The sequence below is a fragment of the Ascaphus truei genome, chromosome 6, assembly GCF_040206685.1.
Source record: "Ascaphus truei isolate aAscTru1 chromosome 6, aAscTru1.hap1, whole genome shotgun sequence".
NCBI lineage: Eukaryota > Metazoa > Chordata > Amphibia > Anura > Ascaphidae > Ascaphus > Ascaphus truei.
This window is the reverse complement of record NC_134488.1, coordinates 78,956,501-78,971,487: the sequence shown is the minus strand read 5'-3', so window position 1 is coordinate 78,971,487 and position 14,987 is coordinate 78,956,501. Positions and strand designations below refer to the sequence as shown.

At 40.2% G+C, this 14,987-nt stretch overlaps 1 protein-coding gene across 4 annotated transcripts in view; it reads right to left on the bottom strand.

Moving 5' to 3' along the window:
• ARHGEF16 (Rho guanine nucleotide exchange factor 16) overlaps positions 1 to 14,987 on the bottom strand; it is a 104,511-nt gene that overhangs the window by 3,990 nt on the left and 85,534 nt on the right. For all 4 annotated transcript variants that reach the window (XM_075604898.1, XM_075604899.1, XM_075604897.1 and 1 more), the window contains 6 exons: positions 11,697 to 11,826; positions 10,765 to 10,839; positions 9,433 to 9,525; positions 3,042 to 3,193; positions 660 to 866; positions 330 to 406 (listed from right to left, as the gene is read on the bottom strand). In XM_075604898.1, coding sequence (XP_075461013.1) covers positions 330 to 406; positions 660 to 866; positions 3,042 to 3,193; positions 9,433 to 9,525; positions 10,765 to 10,839; positions 11,697 to 11,826 — 734 coding nt within the window. The remainder of the gene's footprint in view (positions 1 to 329; positions 407 to 659; positions 867 to 3,041; positions 3,194 to 9,432; positions 9,526 to 10,764; positions 10,840 to 11,696; positions 11,827 to 14,987) is intronic.

The following is a 14,987-nucleotide window of genomic DNA, read 5'->3' as shown; positions in this document are numbered from 1 at the left end:
TATATATATATTTTTTTTTATCTACCAAAATGTATGCCCAAAACAGTCCCGGTTTGTACAAACTGAATCTGAAAAAGGCATAAAAGTTTGTGAAAATCACCACACTATAGCTTATTCTTTAAGGGCTACACATGACGTCAATGTGACATTTCATGAGATAACACGTCGTCATCTGCGCATATCACTCCTTACAGAATAAGCCGTTTTTTTTAATTTATTTTTTTATAGTACATACTACAGTTACACAGGCTTTTTTTATTACCCACACGTATTTAAAATTCATCACAATTGGCTCAACAATTTTTAACAGAAAGAATTTAGTTTTTTACCTCCTCTCTTAGCTTTACTGTTCCCTTTGATTTCTTCTTTGTGCTCGAGTGCTGTGATCCATCGTGCTCTGTCACTGCTGCAGACAGTGACAGATAAGTAATTAATTACAAATATTCCATTTATTGACTTTAAACCTTCCATCATTGTTTTCTTGTGCATGCCAATACTAGAAACATACAATATGCCTGGAGATCTCCACAGCTCAAACAGAAAACACTTTCGCCATTAAATAAACAATTATACATTTTAAGATCTGTTCCAGCTGAGTTTTAAAATGTTTACAAATCAAAACAGAGATTGATGACAGATGCTATAGAAGAGCTACTTACAGACTGTCAGCTGCCACTGTAACCTGCTCTAGTCGGCCTTCACTGTTCTTCCTCATAGTCACTTGGAACAAGAACGGCCCATTAGGACTCCGGTTGCCACTTGTCCCTGGCTTTGCAGAAGGGGATATCTGGGGATCTCCGCTTTCAATTTTGTCAACGGCCAAATGATCCATCTTGACGTAATCCATTACCACATAGCTTTCATCACTAGAGATTAGAAAAGAAGAGCATACTCAATGACAGAGTACAGGTGGGATACTATATTTTCAACATTGAGTTCTGAGTTACTACTGTGTCGGGTTGAGGTCTAGAAATTCTCTTTGCTACAGTATATAATACAGAGCTGTGCAACAACAAAAAAAAAAGCGCAAACCACCCAAATATATATGAAAACTGTGACAGTTAATAAATAAATACAAATGGTATCACCATGCAGGAGAGATGCAGCTTATCTTAGGGCAGGGGCAAGCAAACTTTATGCCGAGCCACCCTTTTCATCTATGAAATTCCTCGGGCCCCCCCTGCCTAATGTAATCAAAATCACATGAAAAAAAACAAACTTTATTAAACGGTATACAATGTAAATACAAATGTCTAAATACTTACATATTTCAACAGCTCGCGTTTGCAAAATAAGGCTGCGGCTGAGAGCGCTCATACTTGAAAGTGGTGACATCAACTCTCCAAGTATGAGCGCAGGCTGTCCTGCATAATTTTGAAAGCACGAGTGGGGGGGGCGTGGATCGGGGCTATTTCTGTGAGTAATGTGTGTGTGGCTGTGTGTGTGCGCGCATTGACTGCTGCTGAGCACGCTTCAAAGTCAATTTTGTGTGTCTCCCCAAGAGCCAAGCTTGGGAGAGCGTACGTGCACAAAGGCAATCATTTTGGGGGGGCATTCATCCACCTCTTTGCTACCTCCCTTCCCTCTCTCCCCCACCCCCTCTTTCTTTCCCTTACCCTCCCTTTTTTCCTTCTCCTATTTGCCTTTTTATTCTCCCTGCTCTTTGACTTGCTGTCCCCAGTGTCATCCAAACTCCTACCTACAGTATTGTGTATTATTTATTTGTTTTCAATGTTGTGTTTTCACTTTTTTTAAATTATTTCTGTACATTCATAGTATGATTGATATAATGGCAGCCTACCCTTTCACTTGCAGAGGTTCGCAGCGAAGCAGGTTGCCAGCGGAGGAGAGCAGGACCACAGCGCTATTGCAGGGCAGACACCGGAAGGAGGGGCATTTGACATCACAGCGCTGGGGCGTGCTCCTCCCCCGTACCTCTGAAGCCCATGTGCGTGCACACACACACCATCATGTGGCCGCCACCTGCACTATCCTCTTCGGCCGCCCGCACCCAGCTTGTTCGGCTGCCCGCCCGCGCAACAGCTTTTTCGCCCTCCTGTGCACAGCGTCTGCCGGCCCGCACACACCAGGTTTCGCCGCCTGTGACCTCCCTAAATAATCTTGCGCCCCCTCAACCCCCCAGTTTGCTCACCGCTGCATTAAATAACAACACACACACAATCACAACATAGACACAGCACACATACTCAATCACAACACACACACTGAATCACACACACACACACACACACACACACACACACACACACACACACACACACACACACACACACACACACACACTCAAATCACAACCAACACACACAGACAACACACACAATCACAACCAACACAGACACACAAAATCACAACACACACACAATCATAACAGTCACACACTGTCACCTGGGGGGGGGGGGGGGGGGGAAAGTACTAAGCTTGCTGCGGTCCCCCGTGTGCTGCTGCAAACTGGGGCGGGGAAACAGACAGGAGGAGGAGGGGCTGTCTGTGTGCTGTGAAGACCCCGCCCCCACAGCAAGGCCCCACTCCTGCAACAAGCAGAGCGCACAGAGAAGCAGCAAGGCCTCGCCCCAAACAGAGAGCACAGAGAAGTAGCAAGGCCCCGCCCCCGCAATAAGCAGAGAGCACAGAGAAGCAGCACGGAGCTTGAGTTTGTTCAGCCGCCCACACATGCGCACAGCGTCTGCCGGCCCGCGCACACCAGGTGTCGCCACACGCCTCAATGATTCATTGAGTTCCAGTGATACTAAGTCCACCTAGACCTACACCAGATTGAATCTGAAAACGCCTGATTTATTTCACTACCATGTGAGCGGGCACTCAAAGATTTCTTCAATCACCACATTTGAATTTTGCACATTTGTCTATGTATATTTCTTTCTTTTTTTTTCTATAATTGCGGAGAGTTCTTGCGCTTTAAAAGTTTTGTGACGCCTATATAATACAGACCATAAACATACAATATTTACTAAATCAATAGTATAAAACTGACAACCATAATCAATTTTTATTTTAATCACCTTTTCTTTTTGGTTATAATAAGGACATCGTTGAACAGAAAGAGATAGCAGGAAGGCCTTCCAAAGCCTTTACGGAAAATTCCAGATTCTTCCACAAGCGTAAGTTCACCTCTCTTCAACAGCCAACGGGAAGCTGAAATTAGTGGGAAGGCCTAAGCACAAAGAAGAAAGAGAGAGTTTACTACACAGTTCCAAAAAATATAGTAGAATAATGCTTCTCTACAAAAGTTTAGTCTAGGCCTGCCAAATCTCCCTCATATGCATCAAGTCTCGGTCATTAAAAATGCAACATGGTTAGTTTGTTTGTTTTGTCTTATATATTGTGAGGCAGACCACCCATATTGTCTTCTGTAGGATAAATCATCATGACCATTATGTCTAGTTTCAGCTACAGTACCAAAGGGCAAATTTGCTTCACGGGTTCGGAGTGGTGGTTCTGAAGTGGTGACGTTGCCAGAAGTTCTCCTAGCAACTTTAAAGTTGCATTTCACTAACTGCTGTCCAATTTGTATAAAGTTGGTTGAGCAGCAAAGGAGCAAGAACCCAACTAAAGCACTCACTACCCTGAATGCAGTATGAGGATAATTAAAATATATATTTTTAATGTTCATCAAATTAAAATAATGGGGTTTAAAATCCAAGGAAGGACACACACATATAATCATATGTTGAGTGCGTGTGGCACTCCGGATTATAAAATGATATGAACAATTGAAAGAGATTAAATCAAGGAAGCCTGTAATAGTTTACTAGCACTTGAGGAGGACTCAGAGAGGACAGTAGGTGAAGGCCCCTTCACTGACTTGAAAGTGAATTCTAGATTTCTCCCTTTCGGTGACTGCTATGCAAATATAGATGTTTTTGTCGACCTAGTTACGCAAGATCTGGAGAAACTCACTCGTTACCACAAACATGACAATTTGACAACACAAGAGAGGAAAGCACTCAAAGAACTTACAGACCACAAAGGGATAACTATAAAACCGGCCGACAAAGGTGGGAACCTAGTTATACTAGACACTAGGGACTATAAAAAGGAAAATCTGAGGCTCCTTTCAGACAAAACCTGCTATGAAATTCTTGAGGCTGATCCCACTACACAGTATCAGAAAGATCTGATCAGCATCCTGCAGAAGGGATTAACAACGAAGGTGATTAGTCAGAAGGAGTTTGACTGTATGTTAGTCAAGTCCCCAGAAACAGCCACCTTCTATAGTCTCCCCAAATTACATAAAAATAGGAGACCGCCACCTGGAAGACCTATCGTATCAGGTATTGGGAATTTAACTGAGAAAAACAGTGCTTATATTGACTGCATTTTGAGACCATTTGTTCAGTCCCTACCGCCTTACCTTAGAGACACTAAGGATGTCTTGAGGCGACTTGACGGCATTGTGATCAGAGAAGACACACTTCTGGTCACTATGGATGTGGAGGGACTTTATACCAGCATCAAACATGGTGCTGGTATTAAAGCAGTCATGCATTTCCTCAATACAAGGGGCACACTTTACAAAGCACACAATGTATTCATGGCTGAGCGTATTGAATTTGTACTTACTCTGAACTATTTTCTGTTTGCAAATAGGTATTACCATCAGACTCAAGGCATAGCCATGGGTACAAAGTGTGCCCCTTCCTATGCCAATTTATACCTTGGGTGGTGGGAATCTGAGCTGGTTTTCACAGATGATATGGAGCCATACACATCACACATTGACCTCTGGGTACGCTACATCGATGATGTGATGATGTTGTGGAATGGCTCCATAGATAGATTTAGTTCGTTGGTATTAAGAATCCCAACAAACTCTTTAAGTCTGTGTCTTACCCTGGAACACAATCTCAACACCATAGTGTTCCTGGATGTGCGTATCTCATGGGTATTGATAATGCTATTGAAACCGCTATCTACAGAAAAACAACGGCTACAAACAGCCTACTCACTGCGAGTAGCCACCACCCAAGGTCACTGATCAGAGGGATTCCGATTGGTCAGTTTCTTAGATTGAAAAGAAACTGTAGCAGCAATATTGAATTTGATATTCAAGCGGAACAAATGGCCAAAAGGTTTTATGAACGTGGCTACAGTAGACTAACAGTGAAATTGGCCTATAAAAGGGCCAAATATACACCGCGTAGATCTCTGTTACAAGATTGCATACAAATGCCAAGTGATAAAGTGGTACGATTTGTCGGTACCTATAACACACAGTGGCAGCGTGCCAGAGATATCATTCAAAAACACTGGCATATACTGAAGGCCGACACTCATATCAGTGAATTTCTATATGACCATCCATCTATGGTCAGTAGGAGAGCGAAAAATCTGAGAGATGTCTTAGTTCATAGCCATTTCAGTGAAGATGCACCTAGGACCTGGCTCCCCTCAAAACCACAGGGGTCATTTAAATGTGGCTGGTGCAAGGCATGTAAGCACATGCGTATCACCAAGGAATTCTCTAACTGGAATGGCACGAGAACCTACAATATTCGCAAATTTATAAATTGCCAAAGTTCGGACATAATATATCAAGGAATATGCGAATGTGGGAAGATCTATGTAGGTAAGACTAGACGCCCCCTCAAACAAAGGGTGCTTGAATATATTGGCACCATACGCAATAAGACCGAGAAACCTCTAGCAAGACACATTAACAATGTTCACCAAGGTGATCTTACTACAATTAAGTTCATTGGAATAGATCAGTTCTCCATGGACCAAAGGCATGGGGACTGGGACGCTGCTTTATTGCAGAAAGAGGCTAAGTGGATATATACACTCCAAACATTGTCACCCAAGGGTCTAAATGAAGGATTCCTGTTTATTCCATTCATTTGAGACAGTTGATAATGTGGTGTAGGATTATATCGGTACACACACATTTCATGGGGTGGCTTGGGAAATCCACCTTTTACCACTCTCCTGTTTCCCTATATACCATTGTAAATTTTCAGAGTCCTTACTTGAGTTCTGTCAGGTTTGTGAACATGTTCAATTACAGCATAACCTGCTGCCACACTGACTGTAGGGGTTGGTCAAATCCTGACATTATAAATTATTTTGTATACATACATATCATATTATCAACCCTTAGTCCGATTACTGTGATCCCTTTTCACAGTGGACCATTATGTTCATCAGATTATGAATAAAATTATTAACTCACTCATAATCATTATTGGAGTGTTAGTAACACTTCTACTTTAGGGGTCGAAGAGTATATTAAAGACCCCTAATTGCAGCACTTTGTCCTTTTTAAGCTCTGTGGATTACTCACACAGCTTGAATATTCATGTGCAGTAGTACAATATCAAGATTTATATGCTGCTGCATTTCATTATTGTGCTATTACTATATGTCCTGTACCCACTCATGACAATTACTATAACTTAGGATGCTCAATAGATGTATTACATGAGCACCATATGGGCTGGCAACAAGGGTGAGATGAGTAACCAATAGAAACACATTTTAGCATATAAATATTCAGATTGAACCTATGGGACCTCCCCCTCTCATTCAAGCCTTGAGAAAGCATTTCTCACGCGAAACGCGTGTGTCGGCATCTCTCACGTGCACGCGCATGGTCAGCACTGACGTGGCATCCTTCTATCTCGCAGTGCGAGCAGCTGCCAGACATAGCGCCTGCACACCCTCTCAGACTGGGCTAGAGTTTCGGAGCTCACTCGGTAGACAGGTGGTGAGGATAGTGGCTGTTTGTTATCTGATCTGGTATGCACGGTTGAGTTCATTTATTATATGAACATTAGGTATACTTATTGCCACACCGCAGCACCAGAGCAGTAGTACCTTAGTGATTGCACAATTCATATGGGTATATTTCGTGTTTATATATCCCATTGCTTCACAAGTTAATGTTTAAGCACAGTACCTGACGGTTGAGCACATTCATAAATATGTGCACAGGCATACACAATCAGCCACACCGTTTTTGGTATCTGTAAGCTGTTCCATCTACTGCCAGCAATAAGTGCAATTTAGCCCTTTTTTCCACGGGCTACACCCGCTCTATATAAGCAGGTTTCTACACCACCTCCTCATCCCTGATATACCTAAGAACACCCTTGTAGGGAATACTGCATACCAGCTCCCCCAATGAACACTTGATTTAATCTCCCTCAATTGTTCATATCATTTTATAATCCGGAGTGCCACACGCACTCAACATAGGATTATATGTGTGTGTCCTTCCTTGGATTTTAAACCCCATTATTTTAATTTGATGAACATTAAAAATATATATTTTAATTATCCTCATACTGCATTCAGGGTAGTGAGTGCTTTAGTTGGGTTCTTGCTCCTTTGCTGCTCTACCTATCTTATCACCCACAGCACCTCACCCTACCTACACATTCAGATGTACTAAGCTGTAGCGGGGTTCCCTCAATATTAGTCCAATTTGTATAAAGACAACCTGGGCCTCAAGGCAGTCACATTTTTCAAGGCAAATTGCAAATAATGACACAAAATAGGGAAAGGGAGGGGAGGAACACTGTCAAGTAGAAATTAGGGTGCTGGGGCTAATAACATATAGACAAAGAGCCCTATAAGCGAATAGGGTTAGAGAAGAAGGCCCCTATTTTAGCTCTCCCAATGAATGTAATCATGTGGCATATTAAAAGAACAAACTGTATTAGTATTATAACAATAAAATAATGAAGGACTAACTGGACAAAAAACACCTTATAAATTACAGTATACATCTCAGCACTACTCCGCAGTGGTGTAGCGGACTTTTTCAGAGGTGTATTTAAATGGAAAAGAATATAATCCTCCTTATGTCCAAATAGGGACTACATACGATAGCACCTTTTTTTATTCAAAAAGAGAAAATCGCCACTTACTGAGTGTAGTATATCTAAAATCCAAATTTAGACTAGATACTGCAACTCAAAATTTACAAAAAGCGATGTTCGCCAATAGCTGAAAATGTAATGTTAGTATTGTTAGGGTGTAACAACATTGGCATTTAAAAGAGCTCCTTGTGTAACAGGAGTGGTATTAAGTACAATGCCATGAGCTACCATGTTTCTAACCCCCATATGGATTTTGGATACACTGCGTTCTCAATAAGTGGCGATTTTCGCTTTTTGAATAAAAAAGGTGCTATGGCATGTACTCCCTATTTGGACTTAAGGAGGATTATAATCTTTTCCATTTAAATACACCTCTCAATAAGTCCGCAATACCACTGCGGAGTTGTGCTGAGATGAATAATTTATAAGGTGTTTTTTTGTCCAGTTAGTCCATCATTATTTTATTGTTATAATACTAATAAAGTTTGTTCTTTTAATATACCACATCATTACATTCATTACGAGGGCTAAAATAGGGGCCTTCTTCTCTAACCCTATTCAATTATAGGGCTCCGCACAAATTGCAAATAACTAATAAATTACGGATTGAGAGTCCATTTATATGGTTTCCCCTAGCTCCTTCTGGCGATTACAATATCTACACTCAAGTATAATAAATATAAGGTTAATATTTATAAAAAATATACACATTGCTTTAATCATGTTTCCTGATCAGGATCTAATTGATTCCGGACTTGACCTGTAACCTTCCCCTGCAGTCCTTCCAGTTTTTTTAAGATGTGAGAGAACAACTACTGTGGCCCACTGCGAAGAGACTGTACTCTCACTCGCTGTAAGTGGAAGTCTACATATCAAGATTGGAGCAATCTTTGTGGGATTTAGGCCAAATTAGTATCTCACCGTGTCCATGCAAGTAAAGTGTTAGTAAATAGTGATAAGAGTGTATGATAGGGTACCTGCATTATTCCACTTTGTACACAGGTAGTACAATAAAAACACGGTGGTCACAGTCATTTTTCAGTCAGCAGTGGTCAGCAGTGCGTATAGTAACACAGTACAAAATGCAAAAGGATGCATGAAGTACACAGACAAAAACAAGCAATTACTGCTACTGTCGAGTGAAATGTACTCAAGTCATAGTACAATAGCTACTCTGGGGGATATCTGACAAAAGAGGTTGTTGTCCTGAAATGTTATTGTCCTGCTCTTTTTTGTATTAATATGACTTGAGTAAATTTTGCTTGAACAGTAATTGATTGCGTCTGTGTGCTTCATACATATTCTTTTCATTTGGCCATATATGGGAAGATATTGTGGCAGATCTATCCTGTATGTTTAAGCACAAGAAAAATACCTTTGTTTATATTTCTTTAGATTTTTGGTGTGCAGTCATTTACCCTATTTGCATACGCTACATAATGACAATGTGTGTGGTAAGATCCATATCCAGCAAACTCCATATGGACTTCGTGTCAATGTATCGAATTACACTGGATTTATTTGACCCTTTTGTGCCAATGAGAAGTTTGGTTACATGGTATTTTCCTACCTTAATTTTTCCAAACTCCAGTTGTGTATGCAGGTTGTACATCTGTTCTGTCCTTTCCATTTTTCGAGCCCCGTCATTGCATTCCTTTACCACCTGTCAACAGAAAAAGTCAAGCAATTAGTTAATTTTACATAACCCAAAAAGCACATAGATATACTATCAAAGAATAATTTATCGTAATCCAGCGAGTTAACATGCTGTATGGCTGGCGTGTTATAAAGTGCACACTGGGGTGTGTGTATGTGTACACACACACACACACACACTTATTATATGTTGTGGCCTATTCTTAACCCATTTACCGTTTTATGGAAATGCATATATTAGGAGATTCATTGAAAACCTGTATTACTTATCAAAAAAATTACACCGTGTTTACCCTTATCAGGGATTTTATGGAAGGATTTTATCACTGTATTTTGTTATTTATTGTGTATTCATATTGTACCTGTACATATGAAATGATTTCTGCCTCTCTGGTCTCTCGCACGACAGTAAAAATATCACGACCGCAGCCTTAGATTCTGAGGTCTTTGAACCTGCTGTAATTGTTGTTCTCCGAAACGCTTTCACAGATTAATAGAAATCAGCGCTACAGGCCAATAGACCTGTTTTTTTTTTTTTACTTCTCTGCAGGTCAGCATAAACCATACAGCTTTAGGCTACAGGTTTCTCCCTTCTCCTCCTCAATATCCGGCATTTATACTTCTGCTAATGGGCTTAAAAATATACCGGGAAAATAGTTAAAGGCCACTAAGCACATGCTACATTGTAACACACAAATTACAAACAACCATCTGCAATAACAATAGTAATGGCGTCATGTGCTGCGAATAATCTCTCCCGCATGTTAAAAGGCACAAAAATGGTTCACTTATTTTTGAATGGGCATTTTTAACATTTCTGGAGGTCCCTTCTAAAAACGAACTTGAACCTAAATGGGAAAAAGTTACTCTAAAAAAAAACCAGCTGCTATAAACTTCATGGTAGAAGAGAATCAAATGAAGCTAGAATTCCAGTCTAAACATGTAATTGCTTTTGCTTGCAAGCAATAACCAATAATCAGGAAGTATAAGATAATCAGGGGATACTACAGGAGGGAATAGCAACATTAGTCTTCTTGATACAAAAGCCACCCATAAAACAAAAACTGGTTTTAGGCAAGTAGAGTTTGGGGAAACCAGGGTAGTACTTTTAATTGGCCACCCTTTCATATCACATTCAGATCAAATATTATGGATGGGAGGGCACTGAGTGTTAAGTCATCAGAACATCTTTATGTCAAACAGTCTAATCAGGTAGTTTTGGATATTGAGATGGAGTACTTCTAACCTTACTGATGGCTTTCAGAGCTCGTGTATTTGCTTCATACTCCGGAGTAGATGAATCTATTTTTTGACAGATAGTCTAGAGAGAAAAAAAACATGAAATCAAGTTCTAGCAATAGTTTATTAATCTAAAAAAAAATGATAACACATGCACACACAATATAATTTAAATGTAAATTTACTTGCATACTTTTACAGGGATATGCATTGGACATCATTTTCCGACCATCTAGGCCAGTGGTTTTCAACCTTTTTTTGGTTAAGGAACCCTAAGTGAAATTCTGAGGAACCCCCAACCATCTCTAATAGCAACTCTGTGATCAGATGCATTGTAAATTCTTCTGTATTTGATACAGTTTTCAAAATGACCAGAATATTGCAGGAAACCCTTTAGGGATGCTCGGGGAACCCAGAGGTTCTTAGGAACCCTGGTTAAAAGATACAGATCTAAGCATTCATTGCAAATTTCATTTGTGCTATAAGAAAATAACTGATCTTCCCGGAACAACATTGTTAAATTATCCATGCCTATATTTAAATTAGTATTTTCCATTATTATTATTTGTTGCAATTTAATTGTAAAAATGCAATGAAGACATCTTTGGTGGGTTGGGGAAGAGTTCAGCTCCATGGAAATTAAGGGGACCCACATTCTCTCTAGCACTGGGGAAACACAGCTTCACAGCATATTAAATAGAGTTCATATGAGAATGGAGCGTAGTAGTTCATAGGGCCTTGTGTACCCCCCATTGGTACCCGTACTACAGGTTAAAAACCCCATAGCTAGCGAAATACTCATTTAAATTTGATGAATAGGTACGAAGTACAGTATCTGAATAAAAAAGGTAGTTTTCAGAGAATAAACTGTACCAAACATCGTTTAAAGTGTGCAAGTTGTGTTTATGGTGTGCAATACGTAGTCACACAAGTACTTACATCCATAAGCAGAGGGAGGCGAGTGGCTCTCTGCATTGGGAGAATGAGGAATGAAATCATGGGTAATCCTCCACACTCCGGCTTCATTTCGATTTGCTTTAAAATCTCTCTAAATGGTATATTTTTGTTTCTGAAATTATAACAAATACTTTTTTAGTTCTCCGTCAGAGAACAATGGACTATTGCTTATGTATTTGGGGCTTTGCATTCTGAGGCGCTACGCCATGGAAATAATGTATTTCTGAGAAGCAACTTGTAATGCAAGAATGTATAGAGTTTATTACTGAAATGCTTGCATAGCATGTTGAAATGCTCCATGTACCAAAAATGTGGTAAACTGCCATAGATTTTCAGTTACAATATGATTATTCCATGGTTAGTGACTGTCTGAACGCAGTTATTCCATTCACTACTACAAGTTCCTCCAATACAATGGACTGTGTTTGCATGCTACCATGATAGCAGAGGGTTCAACAGAGCGCTGATAAAGGAATCTATTCTATCAGTTAGTGTGCAAATTATAGTTTATAGAGAAAAGGCAGAATATGTACAATAATGAAGACACAGGTATTCTATTAGCATATTATATGTGCGTGAATGCTGTGGGGCTGGGTCTTTAGTAAATGTATTTGATAGAAAACTGATATAACCGATGGTTGCTGTTTTCTCCAAAACCACTTATTAATTATACTTGGTAATCAACATCATTTTGTATAATTATATGAATGAGCATGTAATGGATACATATGACAAATTACAGGACGGTCCTTAGCCACCTGTGTTATTAAAATCCAAGAGAATAGGCCATTATTAAGAATACTTTACTTCTAATTCCTTTCCGAGACAAAATTGTGTTTCCTGAGCTATCCACTAGGTGGCACAGGTGGCCAGTTAGGTATTTATAAATTACTTATCCAGAAGATTAACAACTTTAAATAGTTAGTAAAATATATGGACAAATAAATAATTTTATAGTTTTGCAGAGTGATACATGGAGAACATATATTGATAATTATACAAAACCCAACTCTCATTTGCATTAACAATTGCCCTTAGTTCTTACTTCCGACACCCATGTAAAATGTTCCTGTATTATCCAGTGGAATTTAAACTTCCTTTCACAAAGGATAATACATTTATGCTGTTGAAAATGTAGTTAAATCTGACATTAATGTAAAGTTTGTCAATTAGATTTATTTTTGTTGCTTTTTTAAAAACGAGTGCCATATTATGCCCTTAATGTCAGTGCAAGAAAGAATGTATAGTGATACGCTTCTCAGAAATTAATACCCAAGACCACAGCACATAAACAAAATATCATGAAGCTTGTGTAAATGTATCCTACTGATCCTGCAGCCATGTGTATGCATCTGCAGAAATATATATAATCTGTTTACATTTCATTTTGCATTTCATTTTTTTTATTCTGTGGTATTTTTTTTAGCATAAATAATATGATCAAATGAATGTATAACCATTGTGGCAGGATATACAATGATTTTTTTTTATATAGTACTGTCCTTGTACTCAGTGCTGTATATAGAATTTTGCAGTCCCTGTCCTGAAAAGCACGAGGCACAGATTGATAAAATGAATTGCCCAATGTCACAAAGAGACACAGGGATTAGGCCTTGGCCATGTTTGGCGCTTGCTCGCTCTCGCTTGCTGCCGCTCGCTCTACCAGGAGCTTTTTGCTGTCCTTACAGAGGAGACAGCAAGCGTTTGGGAGGCGGGTATCACTGTGTGTGTGTCACTTGGTAGCTGTCAGTGTGTGTGTGTGTGTGTGTGTGTGTATGTGTATGTGTATGTGTATGTGTATGTGTGTGTGTGTGTGTGTGTGTGTGTGTGTATTATATAATATTTTAAAAATTAAAAAAAAAGACATGTTGTGAGAATAAATTATTTATTAACATTGTGCAACTTTGATAAATATATCCACGCACGCACACACGCGCACGCACACACGCATACACACACACACACACACACACAAAGGCACACACACATGCATACACATACACACACACAATGCACACACACATGCACACACACATGCATACACATACACACACACGCATACACATACACATATGCATACACATACACATGCATACACACACACACACATGCATACACATACACATGCATACACACACACACACATGCATAAACATACACATGCATACACACACACACAAAGGCACACACACACACACACACACACACACAAAGGCACACACACACATGCATACACAAAGGCACACACAAAGGCACACACACACATGCATACACAAAGGCACACACACACACACACACACATGCATACACACACAAACACATGCATACACAAAGGCACACACATGCATACACACACACAGGAGACATGGATCGGGGCAGAAGGGGGACAGACTGTCAGGGGGCGGGCCGGGGGCGGGCCGGGGGCGGGCACGTCACTGGCCGGGGGCGGGCCAGTGACGTCACGGAGCTGGTTCGCCCTCATTGGGCGAACCGCTCACGTGACCGGCCTGTCTCGCCGGCAAGCGGAGGAATTTTACATTCCCCCAAGCGCGCGGAAGCGCAGGTGAGCCCCTACTAAAGCCGCTCTAATTGCGGCTGTAGGGGCACAGTGCTGAGCGGGAGCAAGCAAGCAGGTAACATGTCCGGGGCCTTAGAAACAAATATCCACCATTTCAATGGCAGATATACAGTATTACCACTGAGTTATTCCTTGGGCAGTGGTCTTGTAGGTACAGTGCATAAACTTTTATTGCACTGTAAATAGAATTTCTACTAATGCGAAATATACTGTAATCCAAGAAAAAGACTCCAAAATTACTGCAAGGGGTGGCACGGGATTGGAAAAGCACAGCTGCAAGGCCAGCTCCTACTGTTTAACACATTCATCTGCACACTCATCCAGTGTGTCTCAAAATAATGCACTATTCCAAGGAATAGTATTGTATGTACAGTATATACATTCATCAGTAACCGAGAGAAACCAGCTTCACAGTACAGTATGAATTCTCGCCACTTTGTCTGTAATCAGAAAGTACATGTATATTAGGCTAGATTGCACTCCACTGCCCACTTACAATAGGCCCTTACCAGCCAGGGAGATGTTAAATTTCCCCCACCACAATTGATTTTGAGAGTTTTCATTTATTAATTTGTGACTCGTTTTAATGAACCGGGCAGCTATGTTTATTTCAGTTTTTTGCTGTTCACATACTTTATTTGTAATCAATACACAAAATTAGGGACTTCTTCAACATATGGCATTATCTGTACCAT